Source organism: Pseudophryne corroboree, chromosome 9, assembly GCF_028390025.1.
Source record: "Pseudophryne corroboree isolate aPseCor3 chromosome 9, aPseCor3.hap2, whole genome shotgun sequence".
NCBI classification, from domain to species: Eukaryota; Metazoa; Chordata; class Amphibia; order Anura; family Myobatrachidae; genus Pseudophryne; species Pseudophryne corroboree.
In genome coordinates, this window is record NC_086452.1 from 477,321,205 (window position 1) to 477,348,940 (window position 27,736).

At 50.3% G+C, this 27,736-nt stretch overlaps 1 protein-coding gene across 3 annotated transcripts in view; it reads left to right on the plus strand.

Annotated features, from left to right (window-relative positions):
- The window catches only part of TRAIP (TRAF interacting protein), a 129,337-nt gene that overhangs the window by 45,177 nt on the left and 56,424 nt on the right, over positions 1-27,736 (plus strand). For 2 of the 3 annotated variants that reach the window (XM_063941422.1, XM_063941421.1), the window contains exons 3-7: positions 2,939-3,022; positions 3,369-3,408; positions 9,374-9,501; positions 9,907-10,001; positions 10,084-10,197. In XM_063941422.1, coding sequence (XP_063797492.1) covers positions 2,939-3,022; positions 3,369-3,408; positions 9,374-9,501; positions 9,907-10,001; positions 10,084-10,197 — 461 coding nt within the window. The remainder of the gene's footprint in view (positions 1-2,938; positions 3,023-3,368; positions 3,409-9,373; positions 9,502-9,906; positions 10,002-10,083; positions 10,198-27,736) is intronic. The other variant, XM_063941423.1, reaches the window with a different exon arrangement.

A 27,736-nucleotide genomic window follows, 5' to 3' on the forward strand; every position in this document is an offset into this window, starting at 1 on the left:
GGTGACCAGTGTGTTCCTTCTGTTATACAGCGAGTCCGTCCCTTATTACTGTCCCTGTGCAGACGTGTACTGGTGGTGGTACAGTGTCCAGCGTGCTGCAGCCTCCTCTATACCCCACCTGTGCTGACTACATGGTGACCAGTGTGCTCCTTCTGTTATACAGCGAGTCCGTCCCTTATTACTGTCCCTGTGCAGACGTGTACTGGTGGTGGTACAGTGTCCAGCGTGCTGCAGCCTCCTCTATACCCCACCTGTGCTGACTACATGGTGACCAGTGTGCTCCTTCTGTTATACAGCGAGTCTGTCCCTTATTACTGTCCCTGTGCAGACGTGTACTGGTGGTGGTACAGTGTCCAGCGTGCAGCCGCCTCCTCTATACCCCACCTGTGCTGACTACATGGTGACCAGTGTGCTCCTTCTGTTATACAGCGAGTCCGTCCCTTATTACTGTCCCTGTGCAGACGTGTACTGGTGGTGGTACAGTGTCCAGCGTGCAGCCGCCTCTATACCCCACCTGTGCTGACTACATAGTGACCAGTGTGCTCCTTCTGTTATACAGCGAGTCCGTCCCTTATTACTGTCCCTGTGCAGACATGTACTGGTGGTGGTACAGTGTCCAGCGTGCTGCAGCCTCTATACCCCACCTGTGCTGACTACATGGTGACCAGTGTGTTCCTTCTGTTATACAGCGAGTCCGTCCCTTATTACTGTCCCTGTGCAGACGTGTACTGGTGGTGGTACAGTGTCCAGCGTGCTGCAGCCTCCTCTATACCCCACCTGTGCTGAGTACATAGTGACCAGTGTGCTCCTTCTGTTATACAGCGAGTCCGTCCCTTATTACTGTCCCTGTGCAGACATGTACTGGTGGTGGTACAGTGTCCAGCGTGCTGCAGCCTCTATACCCCACCTGTGCTGACTACATAGTGACCAGTGTGCTCCTTCTGTTATACAGCGAGTCCGTCCCTTATTACTGTCCCTGTGTAGACATGTACTGGTGGTGGTACAGTGTCCAGCGTGCTGCAGCCGCCTCTATACCCCACCTGTGCTGACTACATAGTGACCAGTGTGCTCCTTCTGTTATACAGCGAGTCCGTCCCTTATTACTGTCCCTGTGCAGACGTGTACTGGTGGTGGTACAGTGTCCAGCGTGCTGCAGCCGCCTCTATACCCCACCTGTGCTGACTACATAGTGACCAGTGTGCTCCTTCTGTTATACAGCGAGTCCGTCCCTTATTACTGTCCCTGTGCAGACATGTACTGGTGGTGGTACAGTGTCCAGCGTGCTGCAGCCGCCTCTATACCCCACCTGTGCTGACTACATAGGGACCCAGTGTGTTCCTTCTGTTATACAGCGAGTCCGTCCCTTATTACTGTCCCTGTGCAGACATGTATTGGTGGTGGTACAGTGTCCAGCGTGCTGCAGCCGCCTCTATACCCCACCTGTGCTGACTACATAGTGACCAGTGTGCTCCTTCTGTTATACAGCGAGTCCGTCCCTTATTACTGTCCCTGTGCAGACGTGTACTGGTGGTGGTACAGTGTCCAGCGTGCTGCAGCCTCTATACCCCACCTGTGCTGACTACATAGTGACCAGTGTGCTCCTTCTGTTATACAGCGAGTCCGTCCCTTATTACTGTCCCTGTGCAGACGTGTACTGGTGGTGGTACAGTGTCCAGCGTGCTGCAGCCTCCTCTATACCCCACCTGTGCTGACTACATGGTGACCAGTGTGTTCCTTCTGTTATACAGCGAGTCCGTCCCTTATTACTGTCCCTGTGCAGACATGTACTGGTGGTGGTACAGTGTCCAGCGTGCTGCAGCCTCCTCTATACCCCACCTGTGCTGACTACATAGTGACCAGTGTGCTCCTTCTGTTATACAGCGAGTCCGTCCCTTATTACTGTCCCTGTGCAGACGTGTACTGGTGGTGGTACAGTGTCCAGCGTGCTGCAGCCGCCTCTATACCCCACCTGTGCTGACTACATGGTGACCAGTGTGCTCCTTCTGTTATACAGCGAGTCCGTCCCTTATTACTGTCCCTGTGCAGAGGTGTACTGGTGGTGGTACAGTGTCCAGCGTGCTGCAGCCTCCTCTATACCCCACCTGTGCTGACTACATAGTGACCAGTGTGCTCCTTCTGTTATACAGCGAGTCCGTCCCTTATTACTGTCCCTGTGCAGAGGTGTACTGGTGGTGGTACAGTGTCCAGCGTGCTGCAGCCTCCTCTATACCCCACCTGTGCTGACTACATAGTGACCAGTGTGCTCCTTCTGTTATACAGCGAGTCCGTCCCTTATTACTGTCCCTGTGCAGACGTGTACTGGTGGTGGTACAGTGTCCAGCGTGCTGCAGCCGCCTCTATACCCCACCTGTGCTGACTACATGGTGACCCAGTGTGCTCCTTCTGTTATACAGCGAGTCCGTCCCTTATTACTGTCCCTGTGCAGACGTGTACTGGTGGTGGTACAGTGTCCAGCGTGCTGCAGCCGCCTCTATACCCCACCTGTGCTGACTACATAGTGACCAGTGTGCTCCTTCTGTTATACAGCGAGTCCGTCCCTTATTACTGTCCCTGTGCAGACATGTACTGGTGGTGGTACAGTGTCCAGCGTGCTGCAGCCTCCTCTATACCCCACCTGTGCTGACTACATAGTGACCAGTGTGCTCCTTCTGTTATACAGCGAGTCCGTCCCTTATTACTGTCCCTGTGCAGACGTGTACTGGTGGTGGTACAGTGTCCAGCGTGCTGCAGCCTCTATACCCCACCTGTGCTGACTACATGGTGACCAGTGTGCTCCTTCTGTTATACAGCGAGTCCGTCCCTTATTACTGTCCCTGTGCAGACGTGTACTGGTGGTGGTACAGTGTCCAGCGTGCAGCCGCCTCTATACCCCACCTGTGCTGACTACATGGTGACCAGTGTGTTCCTTCTGGTTTAGGTCAGTAACCGGCAGATAATCAACAAGCTTTTCTTTGATGTTGGATTAGAGGAAGACGCGACGCTTGATGCGGAGTCACTGAAGGTATTTTTATTTTAGTAATTGTATATACATGTGATATTATTGTAATCATACAGTGTACAGATGCATACACACTAGATGACGTCTCTCTGAGTGATGTCGCTCTGTGTTTCCCCTTTCCTGGCCCGGCGGTCGACGCCCGGCTGTACACAATAAGCGATATGACAACCATATCGCTCAGTGATGTCACGCCGTGCAGACAGGTCAGTAAGAGCATAGTCACTGGTGTGGGGGGTCGCCCCGCTCAGTCATTTGTCCTAGAGGAGTGTCATCCATCTGTGTATATGTCTGCATAATGGGAAATGATCATATACACTGCATTGTATTTTCATTCTTTCTCATATTACAGAATGAAGTGGATAGAGTAAAAGCCAATCTGCTTGCTAAAGGTGGGTTGTGTGACTGTGCAACACACACACACACACACACACACACACACACACACACACACACACACACACACACACACACACACACACACACACACTGCCCCGTATCGCTGGCTCTGCAGACTGTCTGGAGATGTAAGCATACAGCCCCTTGGCATGTTGATCCTCTATCTGGTGCTGCTGACGTGTCCTGGTCTGGCTGTTGTACCTGCAGGGTTAGGAGACAGGAAAGTGGCTGCGTCTTCATGGTGCTGGTTGGGTGAAGGTCTCCCCCCAGCTCCCCGCTGACCCGTCATCTTACCAGTGGATTCTTCTGTGAAATCTTATTGATGACTTTCCACTTTCAGTGTAAGATTTGTGCTTCTTCCGGCATCTTCTGCTGTGGTCCATGGAAGATAGCGAGCCTGGAGTCCTGCTCCCTCTTGGCTGGACTGGATGTTTTTATGACTGGACTCTGTAAATGACAGCGTTTTGTAGTTGCAGCGTCTGCATTTGATGGTATTTTGTGGTGATTCGGAGCACTGTGTACCTGCTTTATACAGCCAATGGGCAGCACAGTTCTCACATTATTCAGTATCCTTTATCTCTAGTCCATTAAATGCTGACACTGCTGCTTCCCGGACTCCGGTCGTTGCGTCCTCTCATGCGGGCCACTGCTGCTTCCCTGACTCCGGTCGTTGCGTCCTCTCATGTGGGACACTGCTGCTTCCCTGACTCCGGTCGTTGTGTCTTCTCATGCAGGACACTGCTGCTTCCCTGACTCCGGTCGTTGTCTTCTCATGCGGGACACTGCTGCTTCCCTGCCTCCGGTCGTTGTGTCTTCTCATGCGGGACACTGCTGCTTCCCTGACTCCGGTCGTTGTGTCTTCTCATGCGGGACACTGCTGCTTCCCTGACTCCGGTCGTTGTGTCTTCTCATGCGGGACACTGCTGCTTCCCTGACTCCGGTCGTTGTGTCTTCTCATGCGGGACACTGCTGCTTCCCTGACTCCGGTCGTTGTGTCTTCTCATGCGGGACACTGCTGCTTCCCTGACTCCGGTCGTTGTGTCTTCTCATGCGGGACACTGCTGCTTCCCTGACTCCGGTCGTTGTGTCTTCTCATGCGGGACACTGCTGCTTCCCTGACTCCGGTCGTTGTGTCTTCTCATGCGGGACACTGCTGCTTCCCTGACTCCGGTCGTTGTGTCTTCTCATGCGGGACACTGCTGCTTCCCTGACTCCGGTCGTTGTGTCTTCTCATGCGGGACACTGCTGCTTCCATGACTTCGGTCGTTGTGTCTTCTCATGCGGGACACTGCTGCTTCCCTGATTCCGGTCATTGTGTCTTCTCATGCGGGACACTGCTGCTTCCCTGATTCCGGTCGTTGTGTCCTCTCATACGGGACACTGCCGCTTCCCGGACTTCGGTCATGTGCTTTCATGCGGGACACAGCTGCTTCCCGCACTTCGGTCATTGCGTCCTCTCATGCGGGACACAGCTGCTTCCCGCACTCCGGTCATTGCGTCTTCTCATGCGGGACACAGCTGCTTCCCGCACTCCGGTCATTGCGTCCTCTCATGCGGGACACTGCTGCTACCCGGACTCCGGTCATTGCGTCCTCTCATGCGGGACACTGCTGCTACCCGGACTCCGGTCATTGCGTCCTCTCATGCGGGACACTGCTGCTACCCTGACTGTGGTCATTGCGTCCTCTCATGCGGGACACTGCTGCTACCCTGACTGTGGTCATTGCGTCCTCTCATGCGGGACACTGCTGCTACCCTGACTGTGGTCATTGCGTCCTCTCATGCGGGACACTGCTGCTACCCTGACTGTGGTCATTGCATCCTCTCATGCGGGACACTGCTGCTACCATGACTCCGGTCATTGCGTCCTCTCATGCGGGACATTGCTGCTTCCCTGATTCCGGTCATTGCGTCCTCTCATGCGGGACACTGCTGCTACCCTGACTCCGGTCATTGCGTTCTCTCATGCGGGACACTGCTGCTACCCTGATTCCGGTCATTGCGTCCTCTCATGCGGGACACTGCTGCTTCCTGGACTCCGGTCATTGCGTCCTCTCATGCGGGACACTGCTGCTACCATGACTCCGGTCATTGCGTCCTCTCATGCGGGACACTGCTGCTACCATGACTCCGGTCATTGCATCCTCTCATGCGGGACACTGCTGCTACCATGACTCCGGTCATTGCGTCCTCTCATGCGGGACACTGCTGCTACCATGACTCCGGTCATTGCATCCTCTCATGCGGGACACTGCTGCTTCCCTGACTCTGGTCATGTGCTTTCATGCAGGACACCAATTAAACTAGTTCACTTTGCGCTAATATAGATATTTTTAAGGTTTAAATAAGATGAGTGCTGACACACAAAAATAATATATAATCTAAAATTTGCAGTAAATAGTGCCAATCACCCCACAAATTTAATATATCGTTAAAACATAAATTGTACTTCATCAATTATACATCCTATCCTACTACATATATCTCTCCAAGTACTTAAAACACATATGTATCTCAATTCAATAGATAGTACTTAAATAGAGGTGGATCAATTATCTAAGATCAAAACAGTGCACTGTTAAAAGAAAAACCACATATTATCTTGTGGAAAAATAGGATATATTTAGACTGGAACCTCGCGTCCTTTAAACCCCACACGGAGGCTTAATACTGTCCTGGTGCAGGTTCTGAATAGTATTCATATATTAATTGCTGTATGATGATTATGTGAGGTTCCAGTCTAAATATATCCTATTTTTCCACAAGATAAAAGAAAAACCACATATTAACAGTGCACTGTTTTGATCTTAGATAATTGATCCACCTCTATTTAAGTAATATCTATTGAATTGAGATACATATGTGTTTTAAGTACTTGGAGAGATATATGTAGTAGGATAGGATGTATAATTGATGAAGTACAATTTATGTTTTAACGATATATTAAATATGTGGGGTGATTGGCACTATTTACTGCAAATTTTATATTAAAAAATAATATTTTTATGTGTCAGCACTCATCTTATTTAAACCATAAAAATATCTATATTAGCGCAAAGTGAACTAGTTTAATTGGTTTGTTATCCCCTGTAGTAAGAGGGGTGATTTTTGTATATGCGTACACAGGCATATTATCACTGTTTGCAGCTGAATATAAATGAAGATCATTAGGAGACGATTTCTGTGGGTATTTAATTAACAGTATTAGCGCCAAGAGACATATTTGTGAAGTTTTCATGCAGGACACTGCTGCTTCCCGGACTCTGGTCATGTGCTTTCATGCGGGACACTGCTGCTTCCCGGACTCTGGTCATGTGCTTTCATGCGGGACACTGCTGCTTCCCGGACTCTGGTCATGTGCTTTCATGCGGGACACTGCTGCTTCCCGGACTCTGGTCATGTGCTTTCATGCGGGACACTGCTGCTTCCCGGACTCTGGTCATGCGCTTTCATGCGGGACACTGCTGCTTCCCGGACTCTGGTCATGTGCTTTCATGCGGGACACTGCTGCTTCCCTGACTCTGGTCATGTGCTTTCATGCGGGACACTGCTGCTTCCCTGACTCTGGTCATGTGCTTTCATGCGGGACACTGCTGCTTTCCTGACTCTGGTCATGTGCTTTCATGCGGGACACTGCTGCTTCCCTGACTGGTCATGTGCTTTCATGCGGGACACTGCTGCTTCCCTGACTCTGGTCATGTGCTTTCATGCGGGGCACTGCTGCTTCCCTGACTCTGGTCATGTGCTTTCATGCGGGACACTGCTGCTTCCCTGACTCTGGTCATGTGCTTTCATGCGGGACACTGCTGCTTCCCTGACTCTGGTCATGTGCTTTCATGCGGGACACTGCTGCTTTCCTGACTCTGGTCATGTGCTTTCATGCGGGACACTGCTGCTTCCCTGACTCTGGTCATGTGCTTTCATGCGGGGCACTGCTGCTTCCCTGACTCTGGTCATGTGCTTTCATGCGGGACACTGCTGCTTCCCTGACTCTGGTCATGTGCTTTCATGCGGGACACTGCTGCTTCCCTGACTCTGGTCATGTGCTTTCATGCGGGACACTGCTGCTTTCCTGACTCTGGTCATGTGCTTTCATGCGGGACACTGCTGCTTCCCTGACTGGTCATGTGCTTTCATGCGGGACACTGCTGCTTCCCTGACTCTGGTCATGTGCTTTCATGCGGGGCACTGCTGCTTCCCTGACTCTGGTCATGTGCTTTCATGCGGGACACTGCTGCTTCCCTGACTCTGGTCATGTGCTTTCATGCGGGACACTGCTGCTTCCCCCCGGACTCTGGTCATGCGCTTTCATGCGGGACACTGCTGCTTCCCCCCGGACTCTGGTCATGCGCTTTCATGCGGGACACTGCTGCTTCCCCCCGGACTCTGGTCATGTGCTTTCATGCGGGACACTGCTGCTTCCCCCCGGACTCTGGTCATGTGCTTTCATGCGGGACACTGCTGCTTCCCCCCGGACTCTGGTCATGTGCTTTCATGCGGGACACTGCTGCTTCCCCCCGGACTCTGGTCATGCGCTTTCATGCGGGACACTGCTGCTTCCCCCCGGACTCTGGTCATGCGCTTTCATGCGGGACACTGCTGCTTCCCCCCGGACTCTGGTCATGCGCTTTCATGCGGGACACTGCTGCTTCCCCCCGGACTCTGGTCATGCGCTTTCATGCGGGACACTGCTGCTTCCCCCCGGACTCTGGTCATGCGCTTTCATGCGGGACACTGCTGCTTCCCCCCGGACTCTGGTCATGCGCTTTCATGCGGGACACTGCTGCTTCCCCCCGGACTCTGGTCATGCGCTTTCATGCGGGACACTGCTGCTTCCCCCCGGACTCTGGTCATGCGCTTTCATGCGGGACACTGCTGCTTCCCCCCGGACTCTGGTCATGCGCTTTCATGCGGGACACTGCTGCTTCCCCCCGGACTCTGGTCATGCGCTTTCATGCGGGACACTGCTGCTTCCCCCCGGACTCTGGTCATGCGCTTTCATGCGGGACACTGCTGCTTCCCCCCGGACTCTGGTCATGCGCTTTCATGCGGGACACTGCTGCTTCCCCCCGGACTCTGGTCATGCGCTTTCATGCGGGACACTGCTGCTTCCCCCCGGACTCTGGTCATGCGCTTTCATGCGGGACACTGCTGCTTCCCCCCGGACTCTGGTCATGCGCTTTCATGCGGGACACTGCTGCTTCCCCCCGGACTCTGGTCATGCGCTTTCATGCGGGACACTGCTGCTTCCCCCCGGACTCTGGTCATGCGCTTTCATGCGGGACACTGCTGCTTCCCCCCGGACTCTGGTCATGCGCTTTCATGCGGGACACTGCTGCTTCCCCCCGGACTCTGGTCATGCGCTTTCATGCGGGACACTGCTGCTTCCCCCCGGACTCTGGTCATGCGCTTTCATGCGGGACACTGCTGCTTCCCCCCGGACTCTGGTCATGCGCTTTCATGCGGGACACTGCTGCTTCCCCCCGGACTCTGGTCATGCGCTTTCATGCGGGACACTGCTGCTTCCCCCCGGACTCTGGTCATGCGCTTTCATGCGGGACACTGCTGCTTCCCCCCGGACTCTGGTCATGCGCTTTCATGCGGGACACTGCTGCTTCCCCCCGGACTCTGGTCATGCGCTTTCATGCGGGACACTGCTGCTTCCCCCGGACTCTGGTCATGCGCTTTCATGCGGGACACTGCTGCTTCCCCCCGGACTCTGGTCATGCGCTTTCATGCGGGACACTGCTGCTTCCCCCCGGACTCTGGTCATGCGCTTTCATGCGGGACACTGCTGCTTCCCCCCGGACTCTGGTCATGCGCTTTCATGCGGGACACTGCTGCTTCCCCCCGGACTCAGGTCGTGTGCTCTGTAACACACCTACACTTGAACACACACACACACACGCACGCACGCATTGTACCAGATTTGTTGGTCATGTTTGTTTTCTGCCTCAGAAAAGGAGAAGCGAGAATGCCAGGGTTTAGTGGACTCCCTGCGGGAGATGCTGGATGTGAGGAATGTCACCATAGAGTGCCTGCAGAAGAAGGTAGAGGACCTGGAGATGCTGAGCTCATCGCTGAGGGTACGGGTGATGGGGCTGAGGGTACGGGTGATGTGGCTGAGGGTACGGGTGATGTGGCTGAGGGTACGGGTGATGTGGCTGAGGGTACGGGTGATGGGGCTGAGGGTACGGGTGATGGGGCTGAGGGTACGGGTGATGGGGCTGAGGGTACGGGTGATGGGGCTGAGGGTACGGGTGATGGGGCTGAGGGTACGGGTGATGGGGCTGAGGGTACGGGTGATGGGGCTGAGGGTACGGGTGATGGGGCTGAGGGTACGGGTGATGGGGCTGAGGGTACGGGTGATGGGGCTGAGGGTACGGGTGATGGGGCTGAGGGTACGGGTGATGGGGCTGAGAACGTGCACTCAGGACTCTTCTCTTACACTTGGAACCAGTGTCTCATATACGTCTTCTGTTATTACTTAGAAACAAATGAAGTTCTTCGATCTGCAGCAGTCCGAGACTAAGGCTGCCAAGGAGGAGGCGCGCAGACTGCGCAATAAGCTGCGCTCGCTGGAGAAGTGAGTCTGATGGCGGGTGGGGGTGGGGGGTGGACTCTCCTTCGCACATGCCTGTATGTAACCTGCTCTCCGTCTGTTGCAGCATTGAAGTACTGTTGCAGTCGCAGCGTCCGGAGGTGGAGCTGATGATCAGAGACATGGGATCAGGGGCAGCGGCCGTTGAACAGCTCGCCATATACTGCGTCTCATTAAAGAAGTAAGGTTTACAGACTTCCGGCCTCTGGGGACTGACACGTTATGGCAATACGTTTTACTAGTGCTGTATACAATCTACTAATGCCGCGGTTCTGATGATGTCTTTTCACCGTGTTCTGTGTATCACTATATGTACACAACCCGCAGCCCTGTAACACTGTGTAATCGCTGTGTGTGATGAGCTAGGAGCGTCTGCTGTGTTCTGTGTATCACTATATGTACACAACCCGCAGCCCTGTAACACTGTGTAATCGCTGTGTGTGATGAGCTAGGAACGTCTGCTGTGTTCTGTGTATCACTATATGTACACAACCCGCAGCCCTGTAACACTGTGTAATCGCTGTGTGTGATGAGCTTGGAGCGTCTGCTGTGTTCTGTGTATCACTATATGTACACAACCCGCAGCCCTGTAACACTGTGTAATCGCTGTGTGTGATGAGCTAGGAGCGTCTGCTGTGTTCTGTGTATCACTATATGTACACAACCCGCAGCCCTGTAACACTGTGTAATCGCTGTGTGTGATGAGCTAGGAACGTCTGCTGTGTTCTGTGTATCACTATATGTACACAACCCGCAGCCCTGTAACACTGTGTAATCGCTGTGTGTGATGAGCTTGGAGCGTCTGCTGTGTTCTGTGTATCACTATATGTACACAACCCGCAGCCCTGTAACACTGTGTAATCGCTGTGTGTGATGAGCTAGGAGCGTCTGCTGTGTTCTGTGTATCACTATATGTACACAACCCGCAGCCCTGTAACACTGTGTAATCGCTGTGTGTGATGAGCTAGGAGCGTCTGCTGTGTTCTGTGTATCACTATATGTACACAACCCGCAGCCCTGTAACACTGTGTAATCGCTGTGTGTGATGAGCTAGGAACGTCTGCTGTGTTCTGTGTATCACTATATGTACACAACCCGCAGCCCTGTAACACTGTGTAATCGCTGTGTGTGATGAGCTAGGAGCGTCTGCTGTGTTCTGTGTATCACTATATGTACACAAGCCGCAGCCCTGTAACACTGTGTAATCGCTGTGTGTGATGAGCTAGGAGCGTCTGCTGTGTTCTGTGTATCACTATATGTACACAACCCGCAGCCCTGTAACACTGTGTAATCGCTGTGTGTGATGAGCTAGGAGCGTCTGCTGTGTTCTGTGTATCACTATATGTACACATCCCGCAGCCCTGTAACACTGTGTAATCGCTGTGTGTGATGAGCTAGGAGCGTCTGCTGTGTTCTGTGTATCACTATATGTACACAACCCGCAGCCCTGTAACACTGTGTAATCGCTGTGTGTGATGAGCTAGGAGCGTCTGCCTGTGTTCTGTGTATCACCATATGTACACAACCCGCAGCCCTGTAACACTGTGTAATCGCTGTGTGTGTGATGAGCTAGGAGCGTCTGCTGTGTTCTGTGTATCACTATATGTACACAACCCGCAGCCCTGTAACACTGTGTAATCGCTGTGTGTGATGAGCTAGGAACGTCTGCTGTGTTCTGTGTATCACTATATGTACACAACCCGCAGCCCTGTAACACTGTGTAATCGCTGTGTGTGATGAGCTAGGAGCATCTGCTGTGTTCTGTGTATCACTATATGTACACAACCCGCAGCCCTGTAACACTGTGTAATCGCTGTGTGTGATGAGGTAGGAGTGTCTGCTGTGTTCTGTGTATCACTATATGTACACAACCCGCAGCCCTGTAACACTGTGTAATCGCTGTGTGTGATGAGCTAGGAGCGTCTGCTGTGTTCTGTGTATCACTATATGTACACAACCCGCAGCCCTGTAACACTGTGTAATCGCTGTGTGTGATGAGCTAGGAGCGTCTGCTGTGTTCTGTGTATCACTATCTGTACACAACCCGCAGCCCTGTAACACTGTGTAATCGCTGTGTGTGATGAGCTAGGAGCATCTGCTGTGTTCTGTGTATCACTATATGTACACAACCCGCAGCCCTGTAACACTGTGTAATCGCTGTGTGTGATGAGCTAGGAGCATCTGCTGTGTTCTGTGTATCACTATATGTACACAACCCGCAGCCCTGTAACACTGTGTAATCGCTGTGTGTGATGAGCTAGGAGCGTCTGCTGTGTTCTGTGTATCACTATATGTACACAACACGCAGCCCTGTAACACTGTGTAATCGCTGTGTGTGATGAGCTAGGAGCGTCTGCCTGTGTTCTGTGTATCACTATATGTACACAACCCGCAGCCCTGTAACACTGTGTAATCGCTGTGTGTGATGAGCTAGGGACGTCTGCTGTGTTCTGTGTATCACTATATGTACACAACCCGCAGCCCTGTAACACTGTGTAATCGCTGTGTGTGATGAGCTAGGAACGTCTGCTGTGTTCTGTGTATCACTATATGTACACAACCCGCAGCCCTGTAACACTGTGTAATCGCTGTGTGTGATGAGCTAGGAACGTCTGCCTGTGTTCTGTGTATCACTATATGTACACAACCCGCAGCCCTGTAACACTGTGTAATCGCTGTGTGTGATGAGCTAGGGACGTCTGCTGTGTTCTGTGTATCACTATATGTACACAACCCGCAGCCCTGTAACACTGTGTAATCGCTGTGTGTGATGAGCTAGGAGCGTCTGCTGTGTTCTGTGTATCACTATATGTACACAACCCGCAGCCCTGTAACACTGTGTAATCGCTGTGTGTGATGAGCTAGGAACGTCTGCTGTGTTCTGTGTATCACTATATGTACACAACCCGCAGCCCTGTAACACTGTGTAATCGCTGTGTGTGATGAGCTAGGAACGTCTGCTGTGTTCTGTGTATCACTATATGTACACAACACGCAGCCCTGTAACACTGTGTAATCGCTGTGTGTGATGAGCTAGGAACGTCTGCTGTGTTCTATGTATCACTATATGTACACAACCCGCAGCCCTGTAACACTGTGTAATCGCTGTGTGTGATGAGCTAGGAGCGTCTGCTGTGTTCTGTGTATCACTATATGTACACAACACGCAGCCCTGTAACACTGTGTAATCGCTGTGTGTGATGAGCTTGGAGCGTCTGCTGTGTTCTGTGTATCACTATATGTACACAACCCGCAGCCCTGTAACACTGTGTAATCGCTGTGTGTGATGAGCTAGGAGCGTCTGCTGTGTTCTGTGTATCACTATATGTACACAACCCGCAGCCCTGTAACACTGTGTAATCGCTGTGTGTGATGAGCTAGGAGCGTCTGCTGTGTTCTGTGTATCACTATATGTACACAACCCGCAGCCCTGTAACACTGTGTAATCGCTGTGTGTGATGAGCTAGGAACGTCTGCTGTGTTCTGTATATCACTATATGTACACAACCCGCAGCCCTGTAACACTGTGTAATCGCTGTGTGTGATGAGCTTGGAGCGTCTGCTGTGTTCTGTGTATCACTATATGTACACAACCCGCAGCCCTGTAACACTGTGTAATCGCTGTGTGTGATGAGCTAGGAGCGTCTGCTGTGTTCTGTGTATCACTATATGTACACAACCCGCAGCCCTGTAACACTGTGTAATCGCTGTGTGTGATGAGCTAGGAGCGTCTGCTGTGTTCTGTATATCACTATATGTACACAACCCGCAGCCCTGTAACACTGTGTAATCGCTGTGTGTGATGAGCTAGGAGCGTCTGCTGTGTTCTGTGTATCACTATATGTACACAACCCGCAGCCCTGTAACACTGTGTAATCGCTGTGTGTGATGAGCTAGGAACGTCTGCTGTGTTCTGTGTATCACTATATGTACACAACCCGCAGCCCTGTAACACTGTGTAATCGCTGTGTGTGATGAGGTAGGAGCGTCTGCTGTGTTCTGTATATCACTATATGTACACAACCCGCAGCCCTGTAACACTGTGTAATCGCTGTGTGTGATGAGCTAGGAACGTCTGCTGTGTTCTGTGTATCACTATATGTACACAACCCGCAGCCCTGTAACACTGTGTAATCGCTGTGTGTGATGAGCTAGGAGCGTCTGCTGTGTTCTGTGTATCACTATATGTACACAACCTGCAGCCCTGTAACACTGTGTAATCGCTGTGTGTGATGAGCTAGGAGCATCTGCTGTGTTCTATGTATCACTATATGTACACAACCCGCAGCCCTGTAACACTGTGTAATCGCTGTGTGTGATGAGCTAGGAACGTCTGCTGTGTTCTGTGTATCACTATATGTACACAACCCGCAGCCCTGTAACACTGTGTAATCGCTGTGTGTGATGAGCTAGGAGCGTCTGCTGGGTTCTGTGTATCACTATATGTACACAACCCGCAGCCCTGTAACACTGTGTAATCGCTGTGTGTGATGAGCTAGGAACGTCTGCTGTGTTCTGTATATCACTATATGTACACAACCCGCAGCCCTGTAACACTGTGTAATCGCTGTGTGTGATGAGCTAGGAGCGTCTGCTGGGTTCTGTGTATCACTATATGTACACAACCCGCAGCCCTGTAACACTGTGTAATCGCTGTGTGTGATGAGCTAGGAGTGTCTGCTGTGTTCTGTATATCACTATATGTACACAACCCGCAGCCCTGTAACACTGTGTAATCGCTGTGTGTGATGAGCTAGGAACGTCTGCTGTGTTCTGTGTATCACTATATGTACACAACCCGCAGCCCTGTAACACTGTGTAATCGCTGTGTGTGATGAGCTAGGAGCGTCTGCTGGGTTCTGTGTATCACTATATGTACACAACCCGCAGCCCTGTAACACTGTGTAATCGCTGTGTGTGATGAGCTAGGAACGTCTGCTGTGTTCTGTATATCACTATATGTACACAACCCGCAGCCCTGTAACACTGTGTAATCGCTGTGTGTGATGAGCTAGGAGCGTCTGCTGGGTTCTGTGTATCACTATATGTACACAACCCGCAGCCCTGTAACACTGTGTAATCGCTGTGTGTGATGAGCTAGGAACGTCTGCTGTGTTCTGTGTATCACTATATGTACACAACCCGCAGCCCTGTAACACTGTGTAATCGCTGTGTGTGATGAGCTAGGAGCGTCTGCTGTGTTCTGTGTATCACTATATGTACACAACCCGCAGCCCTGTAACACTGTGTAATCGCTGTGTGTGATGAGCTAGGAACGTCTGCTGTGTTCTGTGTATCACTATATGTACACAACCCGCAGCCCTGTAACACTGTGTAATCGCTGTGTGTGATGAGCTAGGAGCGTCTGCCTGTGTTCTGTATATCACTATATGTACACAACCCGCAGCCCTGTAACACTGTGTAATCGCTGTGTGTGATGAGCTAGGAGCGTCTGCTGTGTTCTGTGTATCACTATATGTACACAACCCGCAGCCCTGTAACACTGTGTAATCGCTGTGTGTGATTGGCTAGGAGCGTCTGCTGTGTTCTGTGTATCACTATATGTACACAACCCGCAGCCCTGTACCACTGTGTAATCGCTGTGTGTGATGAGCTAGGAGCGTCTGCTGTGTTCTGTGTATCACTATATGTACACAACCCGCAGCCCTGTAACACTGTGTAATCGCTGTGTGTGATTGGCTAGGAGCGTCTGCTGTGTTCTGTGTATCACTATATGTACACAACCCGCAGCCCTGTAACACTGTGTAATCGCTGTGTGTGATGAGCTAGGAACGTCTGCTGTGTTCTGTGTATCACTATATGTACACAACCCGCAGCCCTGTAACACTGTGTAATCGCTGTGTGTGATGAGCTAGGAGCGTCTGCTGTGTTCTGTGTATCACTATATGTACACAACCCGCAGCCCTGTAACACTGTGTAATCGCTGTGTGTGATGAGGTAGGAACGTCTGCTGTGTTCTGTGTATCACTATATGTACACAACCCGCAGCCCTGTAACACTGTGTAATCGCTGTGTGTGATGAGCTAGGAACGTCTGCTGTGTTCTGTGTATCACTATATGTACACAACCCGCAGCCCTGTAACACTGTGTAATCGCTGTGTGTGATGAGCTAGGAGCGTCTGCCTGTGTTCTGTATATCACTATATGTACACAACCCGCAGCCCTGTAACACTGTGTAATCGCTGTGTGTGATGAGCTAGGAGCGTCTGCTGTGTTCTGTGTATCACTATATGTACACAACCCGCAGCCCTGTAACACTGTGTAATCGCTGTGTGTGATGAGCTAGGAGCGTCTGCTGTGTTCTGTGTATCACTATATGTACACAACCCGCAGCCCTGTAACACTGTGTAATCGCTGTGTGTGATTGGCTAGGAACGTCTGCTGTGTTCTGTGTATCACTATATGTACACAACCCGCAGCCCTGTAACACTGTGTAATCGCTGTGTGTGATGAGCTAGGAGCGTCTGCTGTGTTCTGTGTATCACTATATGTACACAACCCGCAGCCCTGTAACACTGTGTAATCGCTGTGTGTGATGAGCTAGGAACGTCTGCTGTGTTCTGTGTATCACTATATGTACACAACCCGCAGCCCTGTAACACTGTGTAATCGCTGTGTGTGATGAGCTAGGAGCGTCTGCCTGTGTTCTGTATATCACTATATGTACACAACCCGCAGCCCTGTAACACTGTGTAATCGCTGTGTGTGATGAGCTAGGAGCGTCTGCTGTGTTCTGTGTATCACTATATGTACACAACCCGCAGCCCTGTAACACTGTGTAATCGCTGTGTGTGATGAGCTAGGAGCGTCTGCTGTGTTCTGTGTATCACTATATGTACACAACCCGCAGCCCTGTAACACTGTGTAATCGCTGTGTGTGATTGGCTAGGAACGTCTGCTGTGTTCTGTGTATCACTATATGTACACAACCCGCAGCCCTGTAACACTGTGTAATCGCTGTGTGTGATGAGCTAGGAGCGTCTGCTGTGTTCTGTGTATCACTATATGTACACAACCCGCAGCCCTGTAACACTGTGTAATCGCTGTGTGTGATGAGCTAGGAACGTCTGCTGTGTTCTGTGTATCACTATATGTACACAACCCGCAGCCCTGTAACACTGTGTAATCGCTGTGTGTGATGAGCTAGGAGCGTCTGCTGTGTTCTGTGTATCACTATATGTACACAACCCGCAGCCCTGTAACACTGTGTAATCGCTGTGTGTGATTGGCTAGGAACGTCTGCTGTGTTCTGTGTATCACTATATGTACACAACCCGCAGCCCTGTAACACTGTGTAATCGCTGTGTGTGATTGGCTAGGAACGTCTGCTGTGTTCTGTGTATCACTATATGTACCCAACCCGCAGCCCTGTAACACTGTGTAATCGCTGTGTGTGATGAGCTAGGAGTGTCTGCTGTGTTCTGTGTATCACTATATGTACACAACCCGCAGCCCTGTAACACTGTGTAATCGCTGTGTGTGATGAGCTAGGAGCGTCTGCTGTGTTCTGTGTATCACTATATGTACACAACCCGCAGCCCTGTAACACTGTGTAATCGCTGTGTGTGATGAGCTAGGAACGTCTGCTGTGTTCTGTGTATCACTATATGTACACAACCCGCAGCCCTGTAACACTGTGTAATCGCTGTGTGTGATGAGCTAGGAGCGTCTGCTGTGTTCTGTGTATCACTATATGTACACAACCCGCAGCCCTGTAACACTGTGTAATCGCTGTGTGTGATTGGCTAGGAACGTCTGCTGTGTTCTGTGTATCACTATATGTACACAACCCGCAGCCCTGTAACACTGTGTAATCGCTGTGTGTGATTGGCTAGGAACGTCTGCTGTGTTCTGTGTATCACTATATGTACCCAACCCGCAGCCCTGTAACACTGTGTAATCGCTGTGTGTGATGAGCTAGGAGTGTCTGCTGTGTTCTGTGTATCACTATATGTACACAACCCGCAGCCCTGTAACACTGTGTAATCGCTGTGTGTGATTGGCTAGGAACGTCTGCTGTGTTCTGTGTATCACTATATGTACACAACCCGCAGCCCTGTAACACTGTGTAATCGCTGTGTGTGATTGGCTAGGAACGTCTGCTGTGTTCTGTGTATCACTATATGTACACAACCCGCAGCCCTGTAACACTGTGTAATCGCTGTGTGTGATGAGCTAGGAGCGTCTGCTGTGTTCTGTGTATCACTATATGTACACAACCCGCAGCCCTGTAACACTGTGTAATCGCTGTGTGTGATTGGCTAGGAACGTCTGCTGTGTTCTGTGTATCACTATATGTACCCAACCCGCAGCCCTGTAACACTGTGTAATCGCTGTGTGTGATTGGCTAGGAACGTCTGCTGTGTTCTGTGTATCACTATATGTACACAACCCGCAGCCCTGTAACACTGTGTAATCGCTGTGTGTGATTGGCTAGGAACGTCTGCTGTGTTCTGTGTATCACTATATGTACACAACCCGCAGCCCTGTAACACTGTGTAATCGCTGTGTGTGATGAGCTAGGAACGTCTGCTGTGTTCTGTGTATCACTATCTGTACCCAACCCGCAGCCCTGTAACACTGTGTAATCGCTGTGTGTGATTGGCTAGGAGCGTCTGCTGTGTTCTGTGTATCACTATATGTACACAACCCGCAGCCCTGTAACACTGTGTAATCGCTGTGTGTGATGAGCTAGGAACGTCTGCTGTGTTCTGTATATCACTATCTGTACACAACCGCAGCCCTGTAACACTGTGTAATCGCTGTGTGTGATGAGCTAGGAGCGTCTGCTGTGTTCTGTGTATCACTATCTGTACACAACCCGCAGCCCTGTAACACTGTGTAATCGCTGTGTGTGATGAGCTAGGAGCGTCTGCTGTGTTCTGTATATCACTATATGTACACAACCCGCAGCCCTGTAATACTGTGTAATCGCTGTGTGTGATGAACTAGGAACGTCTGCTGTGTTCTGTGTATCACTATATGTACACAACCCGCAGCCCTGTAACACTGTGTAATCGCTGTGTGTGATGAGCTAGGAGCGTCTGCCTGTGTTCTGTGTATCACTATATGTACACAACCCGCAGCCCTGTAACACTGTGTAATCGCTGTGTGTGATTGGCTAGGAACGTCTGCTGTGTTCTGTGTATCACTATATGTACACAACCCGCAGCCCTGTAACACTGTGTAATCGCTGTGTGTGATGAGGTAGGAGCGTCTGCTGTGTTCTGTATATCACTATATGTACACAACCCGCAGCCCTGTAACACTGTGTAATCGCTGTGTGTGATTGGCTAGGAACGTCTGCTGTGTTCTGTGTATCACTATATGTACCCAACCCGCAGCCCTGTAACACTGTGTAATCGCTGTGTGTGATGAGCTAGGAGCGTCTGCTGTGTTCTGTGTATCACTATATGTACACAACCTGCAGCCCTGTAACACTGTGTAATCGCTGTGTGTGATGAGCTAGGAGCGTCTGCTGTGTTCTGTGTATCACTATATGTACACAACCCGCAGCCCTGTAACACTGTGTAATCGCTGTGTGTGATGAGCTAGGAGCGTCTGCCTGTGTTCTGTGTATCACTATATGTACACAACCCGCAGCCCTGTAACACTGTGTAATCGCTGTGTGTGATGAGCTAGGAGCGTCTGCTGTGTTCTATGTATCACTATATGTACACAACCCGCAGCCCTGTAACACTGTGTAATCGCTGTGTGTGATGAGCTAGGAACGTCTGCTGTGTTCTGTGTATCACTATATGTACACAACCCGCAGCCCTGTAACACTGTGTAATCGCTGTGTGTGATGAGCTAGGAGCGTCTGCCTGTGTTCTGTGTATCACTATATGTACACAACCCGCAGACCTGTAACACTGTGTAATCGCTGTGTGTGATTGGCTAGGAGCGTCTGCTGTGTTCTGTGTATCACTATCTGTACACAACCCGCAGACCTGTAACACTGTGTAATCGCTGTGTGTGATGAGCTAGGAGCGTCTGCTGTGTTCTGTATATCACTATATGTACACAACCCGCAGCCCTGTAACACTGTGTAATCGCTGTGTGTGATGAGCTAGGAGCGTCTGCTGTGTTCGATGTATCACTATATGTACACAACCCGCAGCCCTGTAACACTGTGTAATCGCTGTGTGTGATTGGCTAGGAACGTCTGCTGTGTTCGATGTATCACTATATGTACACAACCCGCAGCCCTGTAACACTGTGTAATCGCTGTGTGTGATGAGCTAGGAGCGTCTGCTGTGTTCTGTGTATCACTATATGTACACAACCCGCAGCCCTGTAACACTGTGTAATCGCTGTGTGTGATTGGCTAGGAACGTCTGCTGTGTTCTGTGTATCACTATATGTACACAACCCGCAGCCCTGTAACACTGTGTAATCGCTGTGTGTGATGAGCTAGGAGCGTCTGCTGTGTTCTGTGTATCACTATATGTACACAACCTGCAGCCCTGTAACACTGTGTAATCGCTGTGTGTGATGAGCTAGGAGCGTCTGCTGTGTTCTGTGTATCACTATATGTACACAACCCGCAGCCCTGTAACACTGTGTAATCGCTGTGTGTGATGAGCTAGGAGCGTCTGCTGTGTTCTGTGTATCACTATATGTACACAACCCGCAGCCCTGTAACACTGTGTAATCGCTGTGTGTGATGAGCTAGGAGCGTCTGCTGTGTTCTGTATATCACTATATGTACACAACCCGCAGCCCTGTAACACTGTGTAATCGCTGTGTGTGATGAGCTAGGAGCGTCTGCTGTGTTCGATGTATCACTATATGTACACAACCCGCAGCCCTGTAACACTGTGTAATCGCTGTGTGTGATTGGCTAGGAGCGTCTGCTGTGTTCTGTGTATCACTATCTGTACACAACCCGCAGCCCTGTAACACTGTGTAATCGCTGTGTGTGATGAGCTAGGAGCGTCTGCTGTGTTCTGTGTATCACTATATGTACACAACCCGCAGCCCTGTAACACTGTGTAATCGCTGTGTGTGATGAGCTAGGAACGTCTGCTGTGTTATGTGTATCACTATATGTACACAACCCGCAGCCCTGTAACACTGTGTAATCGCTGTGTGTGTGATGAGCTAGGAGCGTCTGCTGTGTTCTGTGTATCATTATATGTACACAACCCGCAGCCCTGTAACACTGTGTAATAGCTGTGTGTGATGAGCTAGGAACGTCTGCTGTGTTCTGTGTATCACTATCTGTACACAACCCGCAGCCCTGTAACACTGTGTAATCGCTGTGTGTGATGAGCTAGGAGCGTCTGCTGTGTTCTGTGTATCACTATCTGTACACAACCCGCAGCCCTGTAACACTGTGTAATCGCTGTGTGTGATGAGCTAGGAACGTCTGCTGTGTTCTGTGTATCACTATATGTACACAACCCGCAGCCCTGTAACACTGTGTAATCGCTGTGTGTGATTGGCTAGGGACGTCTGCTGTGTTCTGTATATCACTATATGTACACAACCCGCAGCCCTGTAACACTGTGTAATCGCTGTGTGTGATGAGCTAGGAGCGTCTGCTGTGTTCTGTGTATCACTATATGTACACAACCCGCAGCCCTGTAACACTGTGTAATCGCTGTGTGTGATGAGCTAGGAGCGTCTGCTGTGTTCTGTGTATCACTATATGTACACAACCCGCAGCCCTGTAACACTGTGTAATCGCTGTGTGTGATGAGCTAGGAACGTCTGCCTGTGTTCTGTGTATCACTATATGTACACAACCCGCAGCCCTGTAACACTGTGTAATCGCTGTGTGTGATGAGCTAGGAGCGTCTGCTGTGTTCTGTGTATCACTATATATACACAACCCGCAGCCCTGTAACACTGTGTAATCGCTGTGTGTGATGAGCTAGGAACGTCTGCTGTGTTCTGTGTATCACTATATGTACACAACCCGCAGCCCTGTAACACTGTGTAATCGCTGTGTGTGATTGGCTAGGAGCGTCTGCTGTGTTCTGTATATCACTATATGTACACAACCCGCAGCCCTGTAACACTGTGTAATCGCTGTGTGTGATTGGCTAGGAGCGTCTGCTGTGTTCTGTGTATCGCTATATGTACACAACCCGCAGCCCTGTAATACTGTGTAATCGCTGTGTGTGATGAGCTAGGAGCGTCTGCTGTGTTCTGTGTATCGCTATATGTACAAAACCCGCAGCCCTGTAATACTGTGTAATCGCTGTGTGTGATGAGCTAGGAGCGTCTGCTGTGTTCTGTGTATCGCTATATGTACACAACCCGCAGCCCTGTAACACTGTGTAATCGCTGTGTGTGATGAGCTAGGAACGTCTGCTGTGTTCTGTGTATCACTATATGTACACAACCCGCAGCCCTGTAACACTGTGTAATCGCTGTGTGTGATGAGCTAGGAACGTCTGCTGTGTTCTGTGTATCACTATATGTACACAACCCGCAGCCCTGTAACACTGTGTAATCGCTGTGTGTGATGAGCTAGGAGCGTCTGCTGTGTTCTGTGTATCACTATATGTACACAACCCGCAGCCCTGTAACACTGTGTAATCGCTGTGTGTGATGAGCTAGGAGCGTCTGCTGTGTTCTGTGTATCACTATATGTACACAACCCGCAGCCCTGTAACACTGTGTAATCGCTGTGTGTGATGAGCTAGGAACGTCTGCTGTGTTCTGTGTATCACTATATGTACACAACCCGCAGCCCTGTAACACTGTGTAATCGCTGTGTGTGATGAGCTAGGAGCGTCTGCTGTGTTCTGTGTATCACTATATGTACACAACCCGCAGCCCTGTAACACTGTGTAATCGCTGTGTGTGATTGGCTAGGAGCGTCTGCTGTGTTCTGTGTATCACTATATGTACACAACCCGCAGCCCTGTAACACTGTGTAATCGCTGTGTGTGATGAGCTAGGAGCGTCTGCTGTGTTCTGTGTATCACTATATGTACACAACCCGCAGCCCTGTAACACTGTGTAATCGCTGTGTGTGATTGGCTAGGAACGTCTGCCTGTGTTCTGTGTATCACTATATGTACACAACCCGCAGCCCTGTAACACTGTGTAATCGCTGTGTGTGATGAGCTAGGAGCATCTGCTGTGTTCTGTGTATCACTATATGTACACAACCCGCAGCCCTGTAACACTGTGTAATCGCTGTGTGTGATGAGCTAGGAGCGTCTGCTGTGTTCTGTGTATCACTATATGTACACAACACGCAGCCCTGTAACACTGTGTAATCGCTGTGTGTGATGAGCTAGGAGCGTCTGCTGTGTTCTGTGTATCACTATATATACACAACCCGCAGCCCTGTAACACTGTGTAATCGCTGTGTGTGATGAGCTAGGAGCGTCTGCTGTGTTCTGTATATCACTATATGTACACAACCCGCAGCCCTGTAACACTGTGTGATTGGCTAGGAACGTCTGCTGTGTTCTGTGTATCACTATATGTACACAACCCGCAGCCCTGTAATACTGTGTAATCGCTGTGTGTGATGAGCTAGGAACGTCTGCTGTGTTCTGTGTATCACTATATGTACACAACCCGCAGCCCTGTAACACTGTGTAATCGCTGTGTGTGATGAGGTAGGAACGTCTGCTGTGTTCTGTGTATCACTATATGTACACAACCCGCAGCCCTGTAACACTGTGTAATCGCTGTGTGTGATTGGCTAGGAATGTCTGCTGTGTTCTGTGTATCACTATATGTACACAACCCGCAGCCCTGTAACACTGTGTAATCGCTGTGTGTGATGAGCTAGGAGCGTCTGCTGTGTTCTGTATATCACTATATGTACACAACCCGCAGCCCTGTAACACTGTGTGATTGGCTAGGAACGTCTGCTGTGTTCTGTGTATCACTATATGTACACAACCCGCAGCCCTGTAATACTGTGTAATCGCTGTGTGTGATGAGCTAGGAACGTCTGCTGTGTTCTGTGTATCACTATATGTACACAACCCGCAGCCCTGTAACACTGTGTAATCGCTGTGTGTGATGAGGTAGGAACGTCTGCTGTGTTCTGTGTATCACTATATGTACACAACCCGCAGCCCTGTAACACTGTGTAATCGCTGTGTGTGATTGGCTAGGAATGTCTGCTGTGTTCTGTGTATCACTATATGTACACAACCCGCAGCCCTGTAACACTGTGTAATCGCTGTGTGTGATGAGCTAGGAGCGTCTGCTGTGTTCTGTGTATCACTATATGTACACAACACGCAGCCCTGTAACACTGTGTAATCGCTTTGTGTGATGAGCTAGGAGCGTCTGCTGTGTTCTGTGTATCACTATATGTACACAACCCGCAGCCCTGTAACACTGTGTAATCGCTGTGTGTGATGAGCTAGGAACGTCTGCTGTGTTCTGTGTATCACTATATGTACACAACCCGCAGCCCTGTAACACTGTGTAATCGCTGTGTGTGATGAGCTAGGAGCGTCTGCTGTGTTCTGTGTATCACTATATGTACACAACCCGCAGCCCTGTAACACTGTGTAATCGCTGTGTGTGATGAGCTAGGAACGTCTGCTGTGTTCTGTGTATCACTATATGTACACAACCCGCAGCCCTGTAACACTGTGTAATCGCTGTGTGTGATGAGCTAGGAGCGTCTGCTGTGTTCTGTGTATCACTATATGTACACAACCCGCAGCCCTGTAACACTGTGTAATCGCTGTGTGTGATGAGCTAGGAGCGTCTGCTGTGTTCTGTGTATCACTATATGTACACAACCCGCAGCCCTGTAACACTGTGTAATCGCTGTGTGTGATGAGCTAGGAGCGTCTGCTGTGTTCTGTGTATCACTATATGTACACAACCCGCAGCCCTGTAACACTGTGTAATCGCTGTGTGTGATGAGCTAGGAACGTCTGCTGTGTTCTGTGTATCACTATATGTACACAACCCGCAGCCCTGTAACACTGTGTAATCGCTGTGTGTGATGAGCTAGGAACGTCTGCTGTGTTCTGTGTATCACTATATGTACACAACCCGCAGCCCTGTAACACTGTGTAATCGCTGTGTGTGATGAGCTAGGAGCGTCTGCTGTGTTCTGTGTATCACTATATGTACACAACCCGCAGCCCTGTAACACTGTGTAATCGCTGTGTGTGATGAGCTAGGAGCGTCTGCTGTGTTCTGTGTATCACTATATGTACACAACCCGCAGCCCTGTAACACTGTGTAATCGCTGTGTGTGATGAGCTAGGAACGTCTGCTGTGTTCTGTATATCACTATCTGTACACAACCGCAGCCCTGTAACACTGTGTAATCGCTGTGTGTGATGAGCTAGGAGCGTCTGCTGTGTTCTGTGTATCACTATATGTACACAACTCGCAGCCCTGTAACACTGTGTAATCGCTGTGTGTGATGAGCTAGGAACGTCTGCTGTGTTCTGTGTATCACTATATGTACACAACCCGCAGCCCTGTAACACTGTGTAATCGCTGTGTGTGATGAGCTAGGAGCGTCTGCTGTGTTCTGTGTATCACTATCTGTACACAACCCGCAGCCCTGTAACACTGTGTAATCGCTGTGTGTGATGAGCTAGGAGCGTCTGCTGTGTTCTGTGTATCACTATATGTACACAACCCGCAGCCCTGTAACACTGTGTAATCGCTGTGTGTGATGAGCTAGGAGCGTCTGCTGTGTTCTGTGTATCACTATATGTACACAACCCGCAGCCCTGTAACACTGTGTAATCGCTGTGTGTGATTGGCTAGGAGCGTCTGCTGTGTTCTGTGTATCACTATATGTACACAACCCGCAGCCCTGTAACACTGTGTAATCTTTGTGTGTGATGAGGTAGGAACGTCTGCTGTGTTCTGTGTATCACTATATGTACACAACCCGCAGCCCTGTAACACTGTGTAATCGCTGTGTGTGATTGGCTAGGAGCGTCTGCTGTGTTCTGTGTATCACTATATGTACACAACCCGCAGCCCTGTAACACTGTGTAATCGCTGTGTGTGATTGGCTAGGAGCGTCTGCTGTGTTCTGTGTATCACTATATGTACACAACCCGCAGCCCTGTAACACTGTGTAATCGCTGTGTGTGATTGGCTAGGAGCGTCTGCTGTGTTCTGTGTATCACTATATGTACACAACCCGCAGCCCTGTAACACTGTGTAATCGCTGTGTGTGATTGGCTAGGAGCGTCTGCTGTGTTCTGTGTATCACTATATGTACACAACCCGCAGCCCTGTAACACTGTGTAATCGCTGTGTGTGATTGGCTAGGAGCGTCTGCTGTGTTCTGTGTATCACTATATGTACACAACCCGCAGCCCTGTAACACTGTGTAATCGCTGTGTGTGATGAGCTAGGAGCGTCTGCTGTGTTCTGTGTATCACTATATGTACACAACCCGCAGCCCTGTAACACTGTGTAATCGCTGTGAGTGATGAGCTAGGAGCGTCTGCTGTGTTCTGTGTATCACTATATGTACACAACCCGCAGCCCTGTAACACTGTGTAATCGCTGTGTGTGATTGGCTAGGAGCGTCTGCTGTGTTCTGTGTATCACTATATGTACACAACCCGCAGCCCTGTAACACTGTGTAATCTTTGTGTGTGATGAGGTAGGAACGTCTGCTGTGTTCTGTGTATCACTATATGTACACAACCCGCAGCCCTGTAACACTGTGTAATCGCTGTGTGTGATGAGCTAGGAACGTCTGCTGTGTTCTGTGGATCACTATATGTACACAACCCGCAGCCCTGTAACACTGTGTAATCGCTGTGTGTGATGAGCTAGGAGCGTCTGCTGTGTTCTGTGTATCACTATATGTACACAACCCGCAGCCCTGTAACACTGTGTAATCGCTGTGTGTGATGAGCTAGGAGCGTCTGCTGTGTTCTGTGTATCACACACAACCCGCAGCCCTGTAACACTGTGTAATCGCTGTGTGTGATTGGCTAGGAGCGTCTGCTGTGTTCTGTGTATCACTATATGTACACAACCCGCAGCCCTGTAACACTGTGTAATCGCTGTGTGTGATGAGGTAGGAACGTCTGCTGTGTTCTGTGTATCACTATATGTACACAACCCGCAGCCCTGTAACACTGTGTAATCGCTGTGTCTGATTGGCTAGGAATGTCTGCTGTGTTCTGTGTATCACTATATGTACACAACCCGCAGCCCTGTAACACTGTGTAATCGCTGTGTGTGATTGGCTAGGAACGTCTGCTGTGTTCTGTGTATCACTATATGTACACAACCCGCAGCCCTGTAACACTGTGTAATCGCTGTGTGTGATGAGCTAGGAGCGTCTGCCTGTGTTCTGTATATCACTATATGTACACAACCCGCAGCCCTGTGACACTGTGTAATCGCTGTGTGTGATGAGCTAGGAGCGTCTGCCTGTGTTCTGTGTATCACCATATGTACACAACCCGCAGCCCTGTAACACTGTGTAATCGCTGTGTGTGATGAGCTAGGAGCGTCTGCTGTGTTCTGTGTATCACTATATGTACACAACCCGCAGCCCTGTAACACTGTGTAATCGCTGTGTGTGATGAGCTAGGAACGTCTGCTGTGTTCTGTATATCACTATATGTACACAACCCGCAGCCCTGTAACACTGTGTAATCGCTGTGTGTGATGAGCTAGGAGCGTCTGCTGTGTTCTGTGTTTCACTATATGTACACAACCCGCAGCCCTGTAACACTGTGTAATCGCTGTGTGTGATGAGCTAG